The 22,018-nt window shown below is 37.0% G+C and overlaps 1 protein-coding gene across 12 annotated transcripts in view; it reads right to left on the reverse strand.

Moving 5' to 3' along the window:
- LOC135206083 (dihydropyrimidinase-like) overlaps positions 1–22,018 on the reverse strand; it is a 164,186-nt gene that overhangs the window by 111,504 nt on the left and 30,664 nt on the right. For 6 of the 12 annotated variants that reach the window (XM_064237287.1, XM_064237290.1, XM_064237288.1 and 3 more), the window contains 2 exons: positions 14,169–14,261; positions 7,142–7,270 (listed from right to left, as the gene is read on the reverse strand). In XM_064237287.1, the coding sequence (XP_064093357.1) occupies positions 7,142–7,270; positions 14,169–14,261 (222 nt within the window). Of the gene's footprint in view, positions 1–7,141; positions 7,271–11,417; positions 11,558–14,168; positions 14,262–15,969; positions 16,012–20,550; positions 20,682–21,850; positions 21,899–22,018 lie in introns of those variants that run through there. The other 6 variants (XM_064237292.1, XM_064237294.1, XM_064237295.1 and 3 more) reach the window with 6 other exon arrangements.

Consider the following 22,018-nt stretch of genomic DNA (forward strand, 5'->3'; position numbering starts at 1 on the left):
GAAGAAGAAGGGGTTTGGTGTTGACAGGAAGTGTCAAAAAAAAAAAAAAAGTAAGATGGCACGTGAAGGATGTGGAAATACGTGCTTTAATGAGAAACAGCCTCAGGGCATTCAAGGAGTAAAGGAAGGAACTCAGGTAAGGGAAGTAGAGCGTAGGGCCTCCTCCTCCTTCTCCCCGGCGTGGTTATACTGGTAGGTGTGATGTTCAAACTGTGGGACTAGTCTTATCTCAGGATTCTTCAATCTCGTGGGAAATTTAGAACCATATAGGCAACATTATTATTATTATTATTATTATTATTATTATTATTATTATTAGTAGTAGTAGTAGTAGTAGTAGTAGTATAGTAGTAGTAGTAGTAGTGGTGGTGGTGGTGTGGTGGTGGTGGTAGTACAGTTGGAGCAACAGTGAAACAAATGAAATCATGGAAATCATAAACAGAAACAGCAAATACTATTAAATTCTTTATGTTAAACAAATGTGTATATATATACATATATAATTTACACAGAGAATCGTAAACACATGACAATAAACAAGCACATCAAAAGTACCAGACTACAAATTAGAAAAAAAAAAATAATAATAATAAACAGCAAATATTACGAAGTTCTTTACTGCCGGGCGGAGTCAAAGACACACCGACCAGGAAACCAGTTTTTCGTAGCATAGAACAAAACGCGCTTTACGCTTTGATGGAGATAAAACATTGCAAAAGCTCCCCTCATCCCTAAGATAAAAATATACTCGTAAATAACCGGGGTATAAAAAATAACCTGGATTGGCCGTGTTAAATGGCTATACACATACACATACACACACACACACACACACACACACACACACATATATATATATATATATATATTATATATATATATTATTTATATATTATATATATTATATTTATATATTACACATATGTAATGAGGTTATTTCCTCATTATTCATTTGGTAAACGTGTAACTCGAGCGCCAAGGCAAACTAATACACACAGCCCCCCCCCCCCCCTCTCTCTCTCTCTCTCTCTCTCTCTCTCTCTCTCTCTCTCTCGGCAACTCCTCTCTCTCTCTCTCTCTCAACAACTTTCTCTCTCTCTCCTCTGACAATCTCTTTCTCTCCATTCTGTCAGGTAATCAAAATGACAGCCAAGTTGTATAAAAAATAACTATTTATTTGACAATGGAAAGACAGTAAATCAAGTCTAGATCAAGTCTCACAGACTAACTTAACTCAGTTAACCCCACTATCAAAATGTCTAAACAGTAAATATAGTCACACCAAAATGTCTATTATCCATCGGGGACTCTCTGTCCCCCTAAGACTCTCGTTCCCCCTTTGCCAGAACCGTCTGTTTCAAAGACACGAGAAACACACTCGTAAGTACCCATAAGTTTAGCAACAAAATCAAAGATTAGATATTCTTATAAAAATGTCAAACAGACACCAAGCCACCCCTTTGGCTAAAGTAATTCAACTCACCCATGCAACCGGACTATTTAAAGCACTATATATTATAAAAAGAGCACCATGGCATCTTACCTTTCTCTCGAAGACGCCTCTATCAAAATCCCCCCATAGACTTGGGTATCATAGATTTTAAAAGGAAGAGGCGCACACGCACATACGAATGCACAGTTCGTTAGCGCCTCACATTTACTGGCTGCATCCAGTTTCACAAAGGCACTTTGAGAAGAGTTCATAACTGTCGTACAATGACTTGTCTAACTAAGCAGTTTTATCTCACGCCACCGACAGAAACCCATTCGTCAGCTTTCTCGGGTCGTTGCTTCTCCACATTCCAATAGGTCACAGCGAACATATTGGCAATATATTATTAATCAAAACCCTAGGCCTTTCACACACACACACACACACACACACACACACACATATATATATATATATATATATATATATATACACACACACACACACATATATATATATATATATATATATATATATATATAATATATATATATATATATATATATTAGGAACAATCCCACAGAGCACAAAAATGATGTTGAGGAAAAAAGATGATCTCTTCAAAAGTCAAGTTAATTTCCGAGCATTTTGCGCATTACTTAATCGTGTGTATACGGACAATGTGTAATTCAGCATGTGTATGTGTATGTGTATGTATATATATATATATATAGTAAAAAAATATATATATATATATATATATATATATATTATATATATATAAAGCAGCCACGATACTCTCCTCACCATTCAGTGGGGCCAGGTTCGAACCTTTGTGTCTTACGGCCAGACAGAAAGGCTAGCAACCTCATTCCACAACTCCCCCCCCCCCCCTTCCCCCCAAAAAAAAACCCAAAAAAAAAGAAGAAAAAACAAAAAAAAAACAGAATACTCAGGGTAAAAATCCCTCAGGGAATAAAAGATGTACATCAAAATACGAATTCTACCTAACAGCGACGATAGCAGCGCGTAACTAACTTCATTTAAAAACAACGGCGTACAACAGTCACGACAAACCGCGTAGACTCTGGAAGACCGTAAAACAGGTTCTCGAGAGACCAACATCAATGGAAAATTCAGCCATCCGCAGACAGATACCAAAAAGGCAGTTACGAACCGAGAAGTAGTTACGGAGGCCAACTATCCGTGCAAAGAGAGCAACGAGAATTTTAAGTAGTCTCTGAGTGGTTAGCCGCGATCATTTTGACGACCGGAGGAGTGAGGCGTGTGTACCAATCTATAGATCTTGGTGTGTGTGTGTACTTTGTCTGGGTCGAAGTAATGAGACGAATGATGGTGCTTTACTGATTGACAGAAGGTGAGTACAGTCAGCCTGCTTCATGGAACTGCTAATTCCATTAGAAAATTATACTTACTTAAATATCCAATAAATATAAATAAAATATCTAATATTAAATTAAATTATATTAATGATATTAATTATATATATATATATATCTATATATATATATATATATATATATATATATATATATATATATATACACACACACACACACACAAACGTCGAGAATGCATGATACGGCCTTTTACGTGGGGAAATTTTGTGGTCGTGTGTTTGTGCATATAACCTGTATACGTGTACACGGTTTGTGACGGCGTTTGTGTGCAGCGATGCGCGTTGTTTCTGTGCGTCCTGCCGCAGATCTTTTGTAAAATCGATGAATCCTCCGTCTCATCCCGGAGATGAGACTGATTAGTCACGTGTCCGAGGAAGAAGGACGTCAGGTTAAGGAGAGTCCCTGGATGGAGGGATAAAACTAGAAGGATGGTCGACTCAATCGGATAGAGAGAGATGGATTGAATCGGATCGAGTGATTGATTGAATGCCCTGGTAATTTGACGGTCTGGTTTATGATAGTGCATGTGCATTGATCGATAGCAAGGCGTGATTCGACCTCCAGCTTACTCGGGGGCTCGTGCTAAAACCTACGGTCACATTGAGAAAATTAAAATGAATACGCCATGTTTTATATATCGTATACATATATTATAATTATATATATATAATTCTGATTATATATATATATATAATTATAATATATGTGTATACGATATATTTATATAATATATACGTCTATATATACCCACAGGTTATGTACACACAAACACAATCCCAAACTGTTAACACATACAAGGATATACTACACATACACAACGTGGATACACAGGTTATATACACATGCCCACAAGCTGTGAAAACATACATGAATATTTTGCATACGCATTTTATATATGTATGCTATACTCAAACGCGAGCACATACGCGACTTTCATACATGCACAAACACATAAACACCAAATCTGCACACATACACGTTTGCAGACACACAACTTTTAAATGCAATATAATAAAAACAGAATACCTACATATATAAACTTCAACTTTATCACATGAGAGAGAGAGAGAGAGAGAGAGAGAGAGAGAGAGAGAGAGAGAGAGAGAAGAGATATTGAAACCCTCCTTTAAAATCATTCACAAATCTGAAAAAAAAGTAAAAAAATGCTGGACCCAGACATTCACGCCATCCAAACACAATATCCACGATATCCATATACTAAGAGATCCACTGAAAATCCAGAAGGGCCTGACATCCATATCCATAAATCCAGAAAAAGGACTCCATCCACACAACCCAGGCTCTCGACGCGTCGAGTATAGCAAAGGTCACGAACGACCGGAAAGAAATCCAGTGACCGGATGTCGTAAATCTGAGAACAGTTTAATCAGAGGCTCTCTAGCGAGAGCGTTGCTCCTGGAAGGAACTTGCCTGCATGTGAAATGAAGGGCGAGACAATGACCAAGGGTTTTTATAACCGGTGGGTTATAACGCTGCTGCGTCCATCACTGAAGGAGGATATAAAGATGAGTATATACGAGTGGGGTATAAGGCTGAGAACATCACTGTATGGGATATAAAGATACGAGTAGGGTATAAGGCTGAGAATATCACTGTATGGGATATAAAGATACGAGTAGGGTATAAGGCTGAGAACATCACTTTATGGGATATAAAGATACGAGTAGGGTATAAGGCTGAGAATATCACTGTATGGGATATAAAGATACGAGTAGGGTATAAGGCTGAGAACATCACTTTATGGGATATAAAGATACGAGTAGGGTATAAGACTGAGAATATCACTGTATGGGATATAAAGATGAGTATATACGAGTGGGGTATAAGACTGAGAATATCACTGTATAAGACTTAAAGATGAGTATATACGAGTGGGGTATAAGGCTGAGAATATCACTGATGGGGGATATAAAGAAGGAGTATATACGAGTGGGGTATAGGGATGAGAATATCACTGATGGGGGATATAAAGATGAGATATATACGAGTGGGGTATAAGACTGAGAAATATCAATGTATGAGACATAAAGATGAGTATATACGAGTAGGGTATAAGACTGAGAATATCACTGCATGGGATATAAAAATGAGTATATCACCAAAAAGCATAAGACACCGTGTATCACTGAGGTGGATATAAAGATGAGTATATCAAGGAACGACTTATAACGCTGCGTATATCAATGAACTGGAATTGAAGATGAGTATATCACCAAAATGCATATAACTGTGAATATGATGGAGAAATGAAAATTAAGGAAGATATAACGGTAAATACGACACTGAGCGAGATATAATTGGCGTAGAATATCCACAACAATTAGTATGCCAGAGCAAAACAGAAATTGGTATATCTTAGGTATAAAATATTACCAAAATACTTCTTTCTTTTTTTGAGGGAGGAATGATTCTTTATGCAATATAAATATCATATATATATATATATATATATATATATATATATATATATATATATATATATATATATATATATTATATTCGGACCCATGACTCCACCGAATCAATTCTTCATCATGTCACAATTATCGCTTGGAAGCTGCCCAAGACAAAGACTCAAGGGATAAGATCAATAACCGGTCTCCTTGGAATGGCCTCTGTATCAGAAAAATACGTCAATAATAAAAATACGTCACTGATATCACAATATGGTAAAAATTCGCTAACTGGATTTCATGATCTCCGAGAACTTTCGTCTAAAATGTCGGATAAATCCCTACGTTTCTTTCACTCAAAAACATCTTGAAAAAATATTTTTTGAGGAAGAGCAAAATTCTTTTTTATACTCAGAATTATCGGGAGTCACTTAGACAGCAAGGAAATATATTATTATTATTATTATTATTATTATTATTATTATTATTATTATTATTATTATTGTTGTTGTTGTTGTTGTTGTGGAGAAACAAAACCCATAGTAGTGTTAAATATATTCCTGTACAGGGTTAAATATTATCAACACTACCTTTAATTCTCAATATTACAGCCTCGTTACAAGGGTTGCATGGTTGACATACGTGATACGTTTCCGACGTGTCTTTAAGACATGTCTTAATGTAGTGTGAACGCATCTCTTAAGACATGTCTAACTGTAGTGTGAACGCATTTCTTAAGACATGTCTTACTGTAGTGTGAAAGCATTTCTTAAAGACATGTCTTGCTGTAGTGTGAACGCATCTCTTAAGACATGTCTTGCTGTAGTGTGAAAGCATTTCTTAAAGACATGTCTTGCTGTAGTGTGAACGCATCTCTTAAGACATGTCTTGCTGTAGTGTGAACGCATTTCTTACGACATGTCTTACTGTAGTGTTAACGCATCTCTTAAGACATGTCTTAATGTAGTGTGAACGCATTTCTAACGACATGTCTTACTGTAGTGTGAACGCATTTCTTAGGACATACTTATCTTGCCTAGACCCGAAGGGGGAACAGACTAATAGGAAACGATAGACCAACCTCCTAAAAGAAGAGAGGTTACGAGCAAGGGAAACATGAAGCGGAAAGAGAATTCCAAAGCTTGACAGTAAGTGGGACATACTGAATTTCCTTCCTATGACTGTGCGAATATCAAGCCCAGCTAAGCAGAACTGTATCACGAACTATACATCATTCCATAGGGCTTATAGGTGAGGCCCCACTCCTTTATTTTGAAACGACTCAATTTCCAGTACTTACCCAATACACATGTTTGTGTATATATGTATGCATAAACATTATATATATACATATATATATTATCTATATATATATACATATATATATATCTATATATATTTTATATATCATATATATATATATATATATATATATATATATATAATATGTATATACATACATACATACATATAATATATATTGATATATACATATATATGTAGTATATATATACATACATACATACATACTTATATATATTATATATAGTATATATATATACTATATATATATATATATATATATATATATATATATATCTTGCGGTTCAATTCAGAATAAATAATAATAACCATGCAAGTCAACAGACAATACATTCTGTTTTAAACGACAGATTAAATGAGAAGATCTCATTTCCCTTAAATAAACAAATAAACAAATAAATAAATAAATAAATAAAAACAGAAAGCATCTGGTTTCAAGCTTCAAAAATAATACGTGCTGTCATCAGAAAAGTCTTAAAAAAAAATATAAAAAAAAAACACACACACACACAACGGAACTTTTTTTTTTTTTTTTTAAATCTCATACTTACCCCAGATCCGTCTTCGATGTCGACGGGAGACAGGACGTCCCAGGGCTCGGCGGAGGCCTGCCCCGCCCGTCGGGGCACGATGACCTCCTCAGTCACAACTCCCTCGTCGCTGCTGGCATCCATGTCGCGCTAAAATCACGAAGAAGAAGAAGAAGAGACACACGTCAATGGAAGCCAGGAAGCGGTAAACATTTGTTTAGTAATGCACTGGCGACTAAGGGGGTTCGGGGGGCCCCTGTATGCATGGTCATTAATCAATTGAAAGTCTATTAGTATGTGGGCTTTAATCAATTGAAATTCTACAATTATATCGTCATTAATCAATTGAAATTCTACTATTATATGGTCATTAATCAATTGAAATTCTGTTAGTATATTGACCAACTGAAATTCTACTAGTATTAGAACAGTAGACATTTTTTAGGGAATTCAACGTTTTTGGATGGAATGAAATTCTCAGAAGACCAAGAACAAGTTTATAATTTTGATTTTAGATTCATTAAAGAATACTGCAAAAATAAACAAATAAATAAATAAATAAGTAAAAAATAAAATATTGGTAGGAATGTACCATAATTTACAATTAATGTCAAAATCATACGAGGTTACTGCAACACGTAAACTTAAAAAAAGAAACTTGTTAAGGTTCTATACACAACCAGAATGGATACCATACGACTGCTTGTATAAGAGAATGGGTCACGTGAGTTTTTTTTTATTCAAAGACCTCAACAATCATCTGGATGTCATATATTACTCATTCGGAAACTCGGAGACGCTCTAAACATATATATACTCAGTGGTTCACCATAGACAGGGCATGTTTCAAGGGCATGGCCATGGTATACGTGGGTCGCCCCTTCAGAGAAGCTTGAAAGCAAACCACACAAAACCTCAAAAGCTACAGATGTTAGAAAGCACATTCGGAGTCTTACAAAATCAATGCTAAACGCATGCGAACGCAAAAGCTTCAGGAATCGTATTTTCTTATTATCTAATTCACAATACTCTTGTTTTGTATGTTATGCAAAACCTTGACATCAGAGGCTTCCTTATCCACTCAATTTACGAGGGGGACTGTCTAAATTGAAAAGGTACAGTAAAAGTTTTAATTTCTTTTTTCCGTACTCTACAAAACAGGTAAAATTTGGTGGGGTAACTTCTCCCTTACAAATTAGCAGTCTCGTTGACATTTTCACTCTCCATCGACGAGTTATTCCGAACTGTAAAGTCTTATTACCAATCTGTCATCTTTAAAATTCTCCATTTGAGCAAGTTAACACAGTTCTACATTTTCCTTAACTGTCGTAACAGTTCCAAAAAAAATCGTCGAGTCCTTCCCATTCTCGACCTCTCCAGGAGTCCCCCATTCGTCCTATACGAAAGATCCCAGAGCCGAACAGAAGTAATTGTGAATAACACTTTTTAAAAGTCTCAGGAATTCACAGACGGACTACAAATCTTTCTACCAAGAAACGGAGACGTAGCAGAGGCAGAAAGCAATCCGCTCACAACAAGGAGGACTGTCTGCACGCAAGAACAAACACTCGTCTCAACCACTCACACAACTCACTTCGGTGAAGGAGAATTGGGCTTAGAATATTTCAAAAATTCCAATATCGCTCTTTCACCCAAATACCTCTGCGGTTTGCGATGTGTTCCCCGTCTCACCTGTTTAATGATTCATATTTTTTACTAATGTATCGTCCGTGAATTTTTTTCTCCCAAATATGCCTTTACAAACTGACCTCTATGAATTGGGCTTAAAACATAGAAGATTTACACTATTATATATATATATATATATATATATATATATATATATATATATATATATATATAATGTATCTTCATGAATATATTCATATATATATATATAATATATATATATTCAATATATATATATATATATATAGATAGATAGATAGATAGATAGATACATATATATACATACACACATATACATATATACTCACAAAATACTTCAATATTAGCACTCGTAATTTCCTGACATTCCCTTCTCCAGTGATTAGCACCATTAATATTAGGAACGCGGCTGCAATTTCTACTATCGAGACTATTATCAATAGTCATATTTTAAAATAAAAAACAAATTTGATTTCATTCCCATCGTTATACTTTTGCCACAAAATGAAAGAATCGTGACCTCATCCACGCAGAAGTGATTATAAACTATCTCTAAACAAACTATAATTACGACAGTAGTTTCTCAATTGGAACCGCTGACAACGGATTCTCTCTCTCTCTCTCTCTCTGTCTAGGTCAAGGCTACTTAGGTCTATTAGCATAATGCCTTCACAGGCACGTTTCCATGAATACTGGCACCTTTAGCTCACATGAATAATTTAATGATGCATGACGATGGATCTATGTTGTGATACCTGTTAATTAAGTTTTCATGGTGTGTCGATGTTCAAATGCATATTCAAATCTTTTGAGAGAAATATTAGCTGCCATTACTTTTACGATCGAGCAAGTGGAGGAACTGCCTTTCATATTTACGTTCAGTCTCTTGAAATACAATAAGACCTCCTAATTGGCGTGATCGGTATGGTCTTGGTCTGTCATCTCGGTGGCCGCGAGTTCGATCTCGGGCATTCCATTGAGGTGTCAGAGATGTGTGTATTTCTGGTGATAGAAGTTCACTCTCGACGTGGTTCAGAAGTCACATTAAGCCGTTGGTCCCGTTGCTGAAAAACCACTGGTTCCGTGCAACGTAAAAACACCATACAAACAAACGAAATACAATAAGATATTACCTTTGATAAAACCGTCTGGGAAACAACAAGGTCATTCCTAATCGATAAGTTTGCCACATAAGACTAAAAAGAATCTTATAGAAAACATCGTCTACAATTTGTAAATACTTGCGCATCAACGCTGAAAACCTTCATGGCCAATATATCATGATTTAACCATAAGAGTCACCAATGACTGTTTCCAACTTCCTCAGATATCTCGCCAATGATGCATTCACGGCAACCGGGAGTGCTGAAGGCGCTCAAGAATACAATAGAATATAGGATTTAGGCAAAAGGCCAAGCACTGGGACCTATAAGGGCATTCAGCGCTGATAGGGAGATTGGCGGTAAAGGTTCAAAAGGTGTAACAGGAGGAAAACCTCGTAGTTGCACTATGAAACAATCGCTGGAGAAGGTGGAAAGTCCGACGGAAGAAAAGAGAATATGAAACGGGTCTGAAGGCGCTAAAACAGAAAAAAGAAAACAAAATTAATCTAAGAAATAAAGCGGAACAAAACCTTCTCGTGCCGTGCGCTAAACACAAACTATCTTATCATGCGTGAAAATGATCGTAAGAACTGCAGAGCTTGATAAGGACTACCAGTGGACTGAAGAGACAGCTGAAGGAGGAAGTGAGCTGCGCTACAAACATACGAAGAGCCATTATATATGAAGGAGACCTGAGTTTTACGTGTTTTTAACACGAATAAAGGTATTCAATTCATGGGTGAATTTACTCAGGACGTAAATATTTTTTTATAGTATCAACTGGATCGACGTCCTTTTAAAATTTAAAATATTACATTTATTCATATAAATGGATTTAGCACTATCAACAGATATGCACCAATAATACACTCTAATTAATGTTATTTCTTTAAAGCATTCAATATAATGTCCACTAGAACGCCTTCCTTTTCAAATCTTACATTTATTCATATAAATGGATTTAGCACCATCAACAGATATGCACAAATAATACAGGTCCTAATTAATGTTATTTCTTTAAACCATTCAATTGAACAAATTCTAGAAAAGTATTCTCTTGAAGATTCGGTTTCCTTCAATTTTTTTTTTTGAATCATTAAACATAGGTCTATACAAAAATAATAATAATAATAAAAAAATATGAAGGCTGGACACGTTACTTTTGCATTTTTTTTTACACTAATTCCATCTTTCAAACGTACTCAGATATGGGAAACATGTCTCTACGACTTGCAAAGGCAACAACGAGGTCCACGGTTGGGATCCAGAGATTACTTTCAGGAAGATGACCTTATGCCCTTTCGCTATGCCAAAGAAGCTTCCTTTAGGCGGAGCATTTTGGGAGAAGAAGAAGAAAAAGAAGAAGCAGAAGAAGAAGAAGAAGCAGAAGAAGAAGAAGAAGAAGAGGAGGAGGAGGAGGAGGAGGAGGAGGAGGAGGAGGAGGAGGCAGGTCAGTCACCATTCAAGTTGTGCACCTCATGAACCTAATGTCTCCTACCGGCCCAAAATATTTTTTGCAACCTTACCTATCTCGATCTCTCCACAGAAAGCAAAAGCACCAGTGCCTACGTACGATCAAAAACACACTTCACACTACACTGCCGGCTGCACAACTTGGCCTACTCAGTCATCTCGAACTAGCTTACAAAACCGACCAAACGCTGAGGGGGGGTGGGGGTGGGGGGTAGGGGGGGGGGATCCAGTTAATTGAATCAAGAGCACACGGATGTTATCGGGAAGACCTAAATCTACGCAACTGTGTTTGTCACACTTACACAGACAATCGGACATACGAAAGACTTTCAGAATCATGTTCTGTTTTGCTTGATATTATATTATAAGCATACACACGATCACCCTCACCTCTCTCTCCTCTCTCTCTCTCGTGTGTATTTATATAGTATATATATATATATATATATATATATATATATATTATATATAAAGGTATAAGCCGCGAAGGAAAGTGAAACAACGGAGTAGCTGCAAGATCTTTCGACGCAACGTCCTTTACTTATCACATATATATATATATATGTTACATAAAAGAGGGATTTGCTAAGATATGTTTAGTATACCATTGTAATGTGATGTATTGTGACGTTTCTTGGAAAGTGGACTCATCATTTAACTTCCCTAGAGACAGAGTGTTTGAGGTGACGAGCTTAGGAATGCTGACATGTCTTTTTGAGTGGCGTACATGTCCTGTTGCTGTGAGCTCTTGATACAGGGGTGCTTTGTGAATCTGGTTCTGGGCAGTTCTTGGGTGTGGACAATGGGTGTGAGTTCGTGCATACGTGCAAGCCTTTTCCTACATAATGAGATGTAGCATTACCAGAAAGGGGAGATCTGTACAAGAGAGGCGAGAAGCCAAGATGGGTTCTGCAAAAGTGTTTTTGGAGAAGTGATAGTGCATACTGTGTTGAATGGGTAATCATATTTTACTTTGGCCAAAGTGTGGCTGGATTGTATTTGAATATTTATTTCAGAGATCTTCTATTTCATATGATCTTTGACTATATTGACTGTGCCTAATGTTATGGCTAAACTAATGTTAGTTGTTTGATTAATTAGTGAGGGCTATCTGAGTTATTTGGACTTTGAGTTTAACATTTCATTTAATTATTCTGTTAAGAACCTGAGTTATTCAGTTTACACTTTGCTTTAAATAAATGCATATTTTTTTAGGTTCCGTGTCTGATTTGATGACCTTGGATGGAAGGGGGGAGGTGGAGGGGGGAGGTGTGCGAGAGAGAGAGAGAGAGAGAGAGAGAGAGAGAGAGAGAGAGAGAGAGTTGCCAATTAGGCGCTCTGGTCCATTGCTACCTTTTAAAACGGAAGACGAGATTTAAAATTTCGTTATTATATACACTATATATATATATATATATATATATATATATATAATATATTATATATATATATATATATAAAATTAAATATATATAATTCATACATATACATAACATATATTATATATAATATAATATATATATATATATATATATATATATGTATATTATATATATATATATAATATAAAATATATATATATATATATATATATATATATATATATATATTATTCAAAACTATACAGACCAATAATTCTAACCAGTACATATATTGATTCTCTCTCTCTCTCTCTCTCTCTCTCATCCGAAATCAAACCCTTCATTGGGGGCTGTTGAACCACTTCCCTCTCTAATTGAAGCACCTCCACTGGGCTTTTAAAAGTGGCTCACGAGAGCTTTGCCTTTATAAAGCTCTCTCTCTCTCTCTCTCTCTCTCTCTCTCTAATTCCTTTTCCATTAAAAAGCCTGAAGCTCGAACGCAGAAGAATAGACAGCTATAAAAGACTTAAAATGCAGATTTTAAAGAGCTCGACCCGAACTGTTACATAACGTTAGGCCTATTCATTTTTTTTTTATTGAAAGGGTTAATTGTCACATCAGCGATGAACCGACCTTTCTGATCGATTACTGGACAGACGGGTTGATTGGTTAATTTATCAGCGTTGAAGCCATAATTAGGTTCGTTCGAATGACAATGAGCGATCTAAACTGAAACGGAAATTTATCTGTTTTTATCTAAATTATCATAAATTCAGTATCGTGTTGCGTAGAATCTCTGATTCACTCGTATGCCATACCATTGGTCAATATACGTTGCCGCCAATTCAACAGTATTTAGAACTGTGACCTGTTCATGACCTCACACAATGCCCTATTTTCAATACCCTAATAGGTATTTAACAAATATACTCGGCCCTACCTAAAGAAACCCAAATCCGTATTTGCTAAATGCAAAAAGACCAATCTGCTACAACTCTTTCAGTAAACAGTACATAAACACCGTCCTATTTACAAATACGCCTAATCACTCAGTAATACATATACAGGTGCCCTACTTAGGATATTTCATTCACTAAATATTCAAAACACTTCACCTAAATGTCCGCAATCCGTGTTTAATAAACGCAAAAAGACCTATATACAACACCCCCATTCAATAAATAATAAACACAAATATATACATTTTCAACACGTAAGAAATATACAGATGCCACACTTATGATTATCAGTTAATTAAATATTCAAACACTTCACCTAAATGTTCGCAATCCATATTTAATAAAAACAAAAAGACCTATCTAAAACACCCCCATTCAATAAATAATAAACACCAATATATACCTTTTCAATACGTAAGAAATATACAGGTGCCCTATTTACGATCACTCATTCATTCATTAATAATTTAGAGACTTCACTTACCTGTCCGTTTCTCTCAATGGAATCTCGAGGCACGATTTCCTGCTCAAGGGCGTCTGCTACCTGCTCTGCTGCCTTCTCAGGTTCGACTGCTGCCTGTGGGACACAGATACAGAAGACGGGGGGTCAGAAACCACTACAGGACACTAAATCAACTCCAAATAAACACTCACATTTGTCGACCATAATAACGGTGAAGTGATACCAATTGGTTACTAACTTTTATTACACAAACCACCTGATTGCCAGCTTCTTTGTGAACGCTGTTATTATAAGGGCGTCAATGTCTGTCATTTAAGCGTAGGTTGTAGTTAGTCTTGAGTGTATAGAAGGGGAGTATGACGATCTGTACACAAAGTCGTCCATATATGAAAGGAACATGCAGGGTGTCCATAAAGTCCCAGTACCATTCTGAGTAATAAATGCTTGTAATGGTACTGGGACTTTATGGACACCCTGTATATATCTGTATACACACATTTATAGGCATATATGTGTGTTTATGTGTGTTGTACATGTATCAAAACAATTTGTTTTGTGATTTAAATACGCGCGTTCTTTTTCATAATAAATCATTTATAGGCGATAATTATGTGTTTATGTATGTTGTGCCTGTGTGAATACAATTTGTTTTGTGATTTAAATACGCGTGTTCTTTTTCATAATAAATCTAAAATCATATATCAGCAACGATGTTTGCGTATGTACGTATGCATGTATTTATAAATCTATGTATTTATATATGTAATATGTATGTACTATAACAGCGATCAAATATAAACATCAAATATTTACACTCACATTTGAATAAAGTTACTGTTGAGAAACACTTCACACTTAAAATAACATCAGTAAGTCCCCTACTCCCTCTAGAATATACCTGAAAAGCGCATGAACACTCACAACACATGAGTAACGTAACCAGAACGAAAAGTAACACTGCGTGTACGATAGGTAACAAAACTCCAACAGCCACCCCAACTTGTAGCTCAAAGATCGATTTTCGGATCAGGCACGCACGTAGAGGCAGACAGACAGACAGACAGACAGTCCGTTCTTTATGCAATATTTAGCGACGGCGATGGCAACAACCGTTCCCTGCGTCGATTCTTCAAGTCGCTGTCCAGTTTTATGAAATAAGAATGAGTGGAAACACAGGGGAAAAGGGGAAGAGCAATGATGCTGAGGTGACGTGGATGTCATGCGACTTCGAAAAGGAATACACTTCGTGGAATGATTTTAAAGTTTGTCGAAGGATCTCCATGGACGCGAACACTTCACTTAACTATTTATTAGAGGAAATTGTGCACATTTCTTGCAGATTCGTTAAAAAGGATGGAAATGCCCCTTGTGGTATAATATTCCATCTTTAAGGAGGGTCTTTCTGTTCCTCCTTCCCCACTTTTTTTTATTTTTTATTTATTTTTATTACTTTTTTTTTAGCTCTGAGCATAAAGAAGGTTGACTATCTTTTATGCATTTTCTTTGAACCATTTGTAAGAAATGAATGAATTATTATTATTATTATTATTATTATTATTATTATTATTATTATTATTATTATAAGAACTGTAAAGACCACACTACCACCTATCCTCTTGCTTAACATCACGACGAAAGATATGAAATTCCGCCGAGCTCATAACCTTGCTCATAAATATCACGAGGACACCAGCAGCTACGAATACTGGATTAACAGCACTGTAAGATCCAATAAGCCACGGATTCCACCTCAATCTCATTCCCAGGTGAATTTCCACACAGTCACCAAATTTTACGATAAAAAAATGACTACAGTACTTACAAGCAAAGGTCTATCACAGGAAAGAATGAAGTGGTGAAAAGGATATCCTTCTAGCAACGCTGCTTGAGTCTTTGTGACCAGGAAAGTGAGAAAAGAGACGATTCTCGTGCAGCAAATACAAGCTAACTGGCAACCCCGATATCGGATATTTAAAACTATAGTTCCTGCAATATCGGACATTTAAAACCAATTCCAGCAGTCATAAAAAGGGATTCACGATACAGATTTTTTTAAAAGGCTTTCGACGATTGTTTAAAAGATTCTCAAAATAAGGAAACTGACAAAAAAAAAAAAAAAGTAAAACGAATTCTCGGCAAGATATGCCTTTTAAACCAATCTTAAACTTCCAGGTTAAGTTAAGTATATTGATTTGAAAATGACATCCAAACGCAGGAGGAGGATCAACATGCCGTTGAATGTAATGAAGCATATTCCATACCAGTGTACATTATCATTATTAACGACATTGTGAAGTCTAACGCAAGGTTTTCATCAGAAGAAATACATACGAGCACACACGGGCCACGGACTTAAAATGCAAGCTTCCAAAGAATGTTGCTTTCAACCTCCCACCGCAGAGCCTCCCCCCTCCCCCCCCCCTCCCCGGCAACCACCACTGCAGCATTAAATGAACATGATACAGAGCCAGACAATGAAATACAAAGGAATTAAATCAAAACGCGTTTTGCTCTAAGGGTTAGAAAAGCTGCTGCCACTTACGAAACAAATTATTATTATTATTATTATTATTATTATTATTATTATTATTATTATTATTATTATTATTATTATTATTATCACTGACAAATAAAACTGGCAATTACTTGCAAAGCAGGTCACTTCAGACTGAAATTTTGCCTATGTACAAGAGTAGACCGTAATAGCAAAGAAAACTAAGGGAATACATTTAACTAATTAACGAACTTATTACATAATGACATAAACAAATAAAAAAGTAAATAAATACATACATAAATAGACAGATAAACAATTAAATACATAATATATATATATATATATATATATATATATATATATATATATATATATATTATATATATATCATAAGGTCGTTACGAATTGACACGCTCATTAAGAAGCAAGCACTGACCGCTAAAGCCAGTGATATATTCGATCTCAAAATACAGAGGTCGGGCTCATGACGCTCAATAATTGAACGGATAAACCTAAACGGTTTCACAGTCGATTCGAATTACAAATTTGGTGCTAAGCGACCCAGTGAGCTTTGGATGATGGCCAGAATAAACTGAACTGCTCGAGACTCTAAAGACTGACAAGTGATACCAAACTTACTCACACGTAAAGCTTTGCTTGGTAACACTAATTATAAGCAGAATCATTCATAACAAAATAATATCATTGTTATATATAAAAAAGTTTTCATAGATATAAGATTTAATCATTTTTATTTCAGCAGATGGAACGTATACATACTGATGATCCCACAGGGGTAGCCACTGACCTGAAATTCAGGCTTCCAAAGAATATTATGGCGTTCATTAAGAGGTCAGAGGAGGTAAAGGGAAATACGGAAAGAAGATCCCACTTATCAAAACAGAACAAAATTAATAGATAAATTAAATCTGACGACAAATATAAAGTCGAGACGCATCAGGACGCACGAGCACACAAAAAGCAACACTTTTTGGGTCAGAACCAGATCTCCACCCAAAAAAGTTAACAAGAAAAGTTCTTGAGAATGGCTGGCCATGAGCCAATCGTCATTTCATGGGGTTTGGGAGTGAACCGATTTCAATATAGAATTTAGGCCAAAGGCCAATCACGGGACCTATGAGGTCATTCAGAGCTGAAACGAAAACTGACAATAAGAAGTTTTGAAGGTGTAACACGTGGAAAAACATCACAGCAGTTGCACTATGAAACAACTGCTAGGAGAGGGTGGAAAGTAAGATGGACGAAAAAGAATATGAAAGGAGGTACGGTAAAGGGAATGAAAGGGGCTGCAGCTAGGGGTCGAAGGCACGCTACAAAGGACCTTAAGTCATGCCTACAGCGCACTGCACGAGGTGCGTTGATGGCATTACCCCCCTATGGGGGAGTTTTGAAAGTGGTTTAGATTCCAGTCTGGAAATGGCGTTAAGAAAATACATGTTATCAAGTAACAGATGAAGTACTACGAGTAATAATAATAATAATAATAATAATAATAATAATAATAATAATAATAGCCTAAAATAGAAACATAAGTCCACACTTATGTAACTACACAGATATTTCAAGAATCTGTATAATTCCTCTTTTTCAAAGGGACATCGTACAGATTCCCGGCAGCTCTCTGTATAGCTATATATTTAAGTATATTTGTACAGTTACATGACTGTGGGTTTGTTTTTCTAATAATAATACCGACACGATTTTTTACCATGTTCCTCGCCAAGAAACCATAACCCTTTATATAACCATAATCACCTTTATTGTCAGTTATAAATACATATCTGCTACCAAACCTCCTTGCTGAATTAATCGACTCTTAAACTAATGAACACAATCAACAATTAAAGACGAAGGAAATGAACCAATTGCGATTTTTATCCCCACTCCTCCCTCCCCAATTATCTTGAAGTGAAGTCACTCTGCACAGCTGTTAAACTGAGATGATGCTCATGACTGAATCATCGTTCAGTGATCGATGTCAACTCTGATTAGAGCCAGCGGACAGGAATATTATATAGAATAAAGTCGACTTTGATAAATGAGTATAAGGATGCATAGGAAAGGGTCGACTCTGATATACGGTGAAATAAAGGAAGGTCGACTTTGATACGAGGTGGAGTACAAGAATGTTGAATAGGGTCGACTATGATAAACAATGGAGAAAAAAAAGAGAGTCGACTTTGATACGAGGTGGAGTAAATGAAGGAGAATCGAGCAGATTCTCGAAAGATCGATCGCGTTCTTGTATATATTTGGACTTTTACACCACTGTGGTTTTGTTTGTATGGTGTTTTTACGTTGCATGGAACCAGTGCCTATTCAGTAACGGGACCAACGGCTTTACGTGACTTCCGAACCACGTCGAGAGTGAACTTCTATCACCAGAAATACACATCTCTCACTCCTCAATGGAATGGCCGAGAATCGAACTCGCGACCACCGAGGTGGGACGCCAACACCATACCAACCACGCCACTGGATTTCTTCACCAAGTAATAATAATAATAATAATAATAATGTTACGGTACCTCTGCCCTGTCATCACAAAATAAGCAAGTGAGCTGCATTAATGAAACTTGAATAATTATGACATTTTTACCATTATTCTCGAGCACAAGTGCATAGTGCTGAAACTTGGAACTGAGACCCTAGAGTTTTCATATAATAAATATAATTATAGAATTTTTATAACTTATGGTCATCAATCCAAGTATTGACCAGAGACAGTGCTGCTTAACTTCACTGATCGACCCAACGTGTTACTGTCACTGCCAGTGTGTGTGTATGTGTGTGTGTGTGTGTGTGTGTGTATGTATGTATGTATGTATATATATATATATATATATCTATATATATATATATATATAAAAGTAATATATATCATATACGATATTTATAACATATATAATATATATAATATATATATATATATATATATAATATTCTGTATTCATAAATATACGTAGCACACATATCCACGGGTGAAAAATACGAAGCGGGGTGTAGTAGGTCCTGACCGATTTCGACTTTATCTCCAAAGCCATTGACGAAGGACTGATACATAGTATCATTATACACGGACTAAGTATGCAAGCGAAACAAAATCTTTATGAAACCCAGTATACATGTAAACTGCGACTGAAAAACAGCGCTGACAGACGAGGTACAAGAACAAAAGCATACAACGCCAAGCCATAAAAGAAAAACATTCATTAAAGCATAACAGACGTAAATAGAATCATGTACATACTATTTTCGGACGAGGGGGAAGGGACCCATTCGAAAGAAAATATTACCCACCCCCAAAACTTCCTAGCACCTCTGATCAAGCGAATCTGAATCTCAGGAGACACCTGGCCAAATAAATCCGTCACGAGGAGCCGTAAGAACCAGGTGGTGGCATGTTTGTGACAGGTGTTTCATCCTGTTCGCGTGAGAGAGAGAGAGAGAGAGAGAGAGAGAGAGAGAGAGAGAGAGAGAGAGAGCACCTCTTCTAAAAACGGAACCTTTCAACGAACGAAAACCTCAGTCTAGGGTCTAACGATTTTTCCTTTGCGGTAGCAGTTTTGAGATCATGTCGGTCTACAGATGAAAGAGAATATCGCTAACGTTGTGGGAAAAACGTTTAAATAGCCGAGGATAGCGCGAGTCAACGTATCACCGGCACACGAGAGCTATCTCTCGACCTCTCTCTCTCCAACACACCCCAGATCTCGTGCCATTTTTAACCCGCATTATTTTCTAGCTAACGTTTATGAAAGAGGGGAGCCGCAGCTGCTTGACGTTCAGACAGCCGAGTTACCAGTGATTCATTTCCACCGTCGCCCGGGAGATGACAAGGCCTTCCCTGGCGGGGAAATGATGCTAAAACACTTCAATCATTACCTGGGGATGCAGCGAGGACTTCAGCGGAGAAGTGCGTGATCTGAAGTCACTCCAATCGTCGGGAACACTACCCTACCTAACTTCAACCGTGCGAGGGGAGGAGTGGTGGTGGCAGATGCACACCGGGTCCCCTCCCTTCCCTTATCCGTTCCAAAAACCGCCGACATGGCAACCCACAAAAGCTCAATGTCATTGCCGAATTGGTTACGTTTGTTATGCGTCCTTGATCTTTTCGCACGTTGAAATACCAAGAAGCAAGCAAAGATGATGCTACAGTATACAATAAAAGTAGACACGAAACGAGGGCGTAAAATGATGGCAAAACAGATATTTATTCAAAGCATAATACTGAAAAATCAATGATCAGTGACACGTTAGAACAAAGCCCGTGACTCTGACAGGAAATCCTTTTAATGGCTCTTTCAAGATAAGCCTTCGGCGAGGGGGTGAAGATGATGACATGATGTTGCAGGTGCCATGAAAGTCTATAAAAAAGCCGCAGTGGCCAACACACGCCAGCCGAGGGCCGCCGTAAGCATCATGCACGGACTGCATGCGCGTGTGCATAAGCCGCTCCTAAAGTATATTTACCCCCCCTCGCCAACAATAAAGAAAGATCAATAAACGAGCAAGCTATTTTCGCCTTTCATCCGTTTATTCTCGTGAGGATTCTGACGTATTTAATTTCACAGATTCTTGAAAATAGTGGTGTCTGGCAGCCGTCTTCCGCAGACAGGCCGAGTATCGATTCGGCGGGAGACTGGCTACGGTACCACACCTTCGTCATTCATAATCTGATCAATCATTTGAATGTATTTCGATAAACAGAAAAGCTGAAACAGTCAGGAAGTCATGAAATTCCAAAGAATACTATTTCCCGAGAGCTGACAGTTTATTTAGACCGAAAAAAAAACAAAATTAAAGATTGGAATCAGAACGAACGCGCCAAATTCGAAAACAGTCTAGACAAACGGCCCCACCCCCACCCCTTTTCCATTCTTTAACGAGACCTTCGGCTTCATTAATCCAGTCAATCAACAGACATGCTCATTTGAATTCCCATCTTTCCAGGCCAAGGCCAAGTCTGAACAATCGATACATTCCCGACGCTTGACAAAACCAACCTTTCTCCGAAGTAAGGAAAATACTAGTATATGAGACTAAGCCAGTGACGATCAGCCTATCACTACAACAACACCAGACAGGTTCGGCAGTTTTCCAGACAGTGCGTAGGGTAAGAGCCGCGTTTACGCTTTATTTAAGTTTATAGTTATTGAAGCTTACAGAGAGTTTAACTTACGTTCGCACAAGACCAAGATCCACCACACCACATAACACGAGCAGGCCACCCTCTGCAGTCGACGAGAGTAGGGAGGCGCCACGATACTGACGGAGGAGACAGACAACAGGTCCGTAGGTCCTTGCGACTACTACGGCACCTCCTTCCTGCGTTCCTGTATATTTTCTA

The sequence above is a fragment of the Macrobrachium nipponense genome, chromosome 29 (genome assembly GCF_015104395.2).
Source record: "Macrobrachium nipponense isolate FS-2020 chromosome 29, ASM1510439v2, whole genome shotgun sequence".
Lineage (NCBI taxonomy): Eukaryota > Metazoa > Arthropoda > Malacostraca > Decapoda > Palaemonidae > Macrobrachium > Macrobrachium nipponense.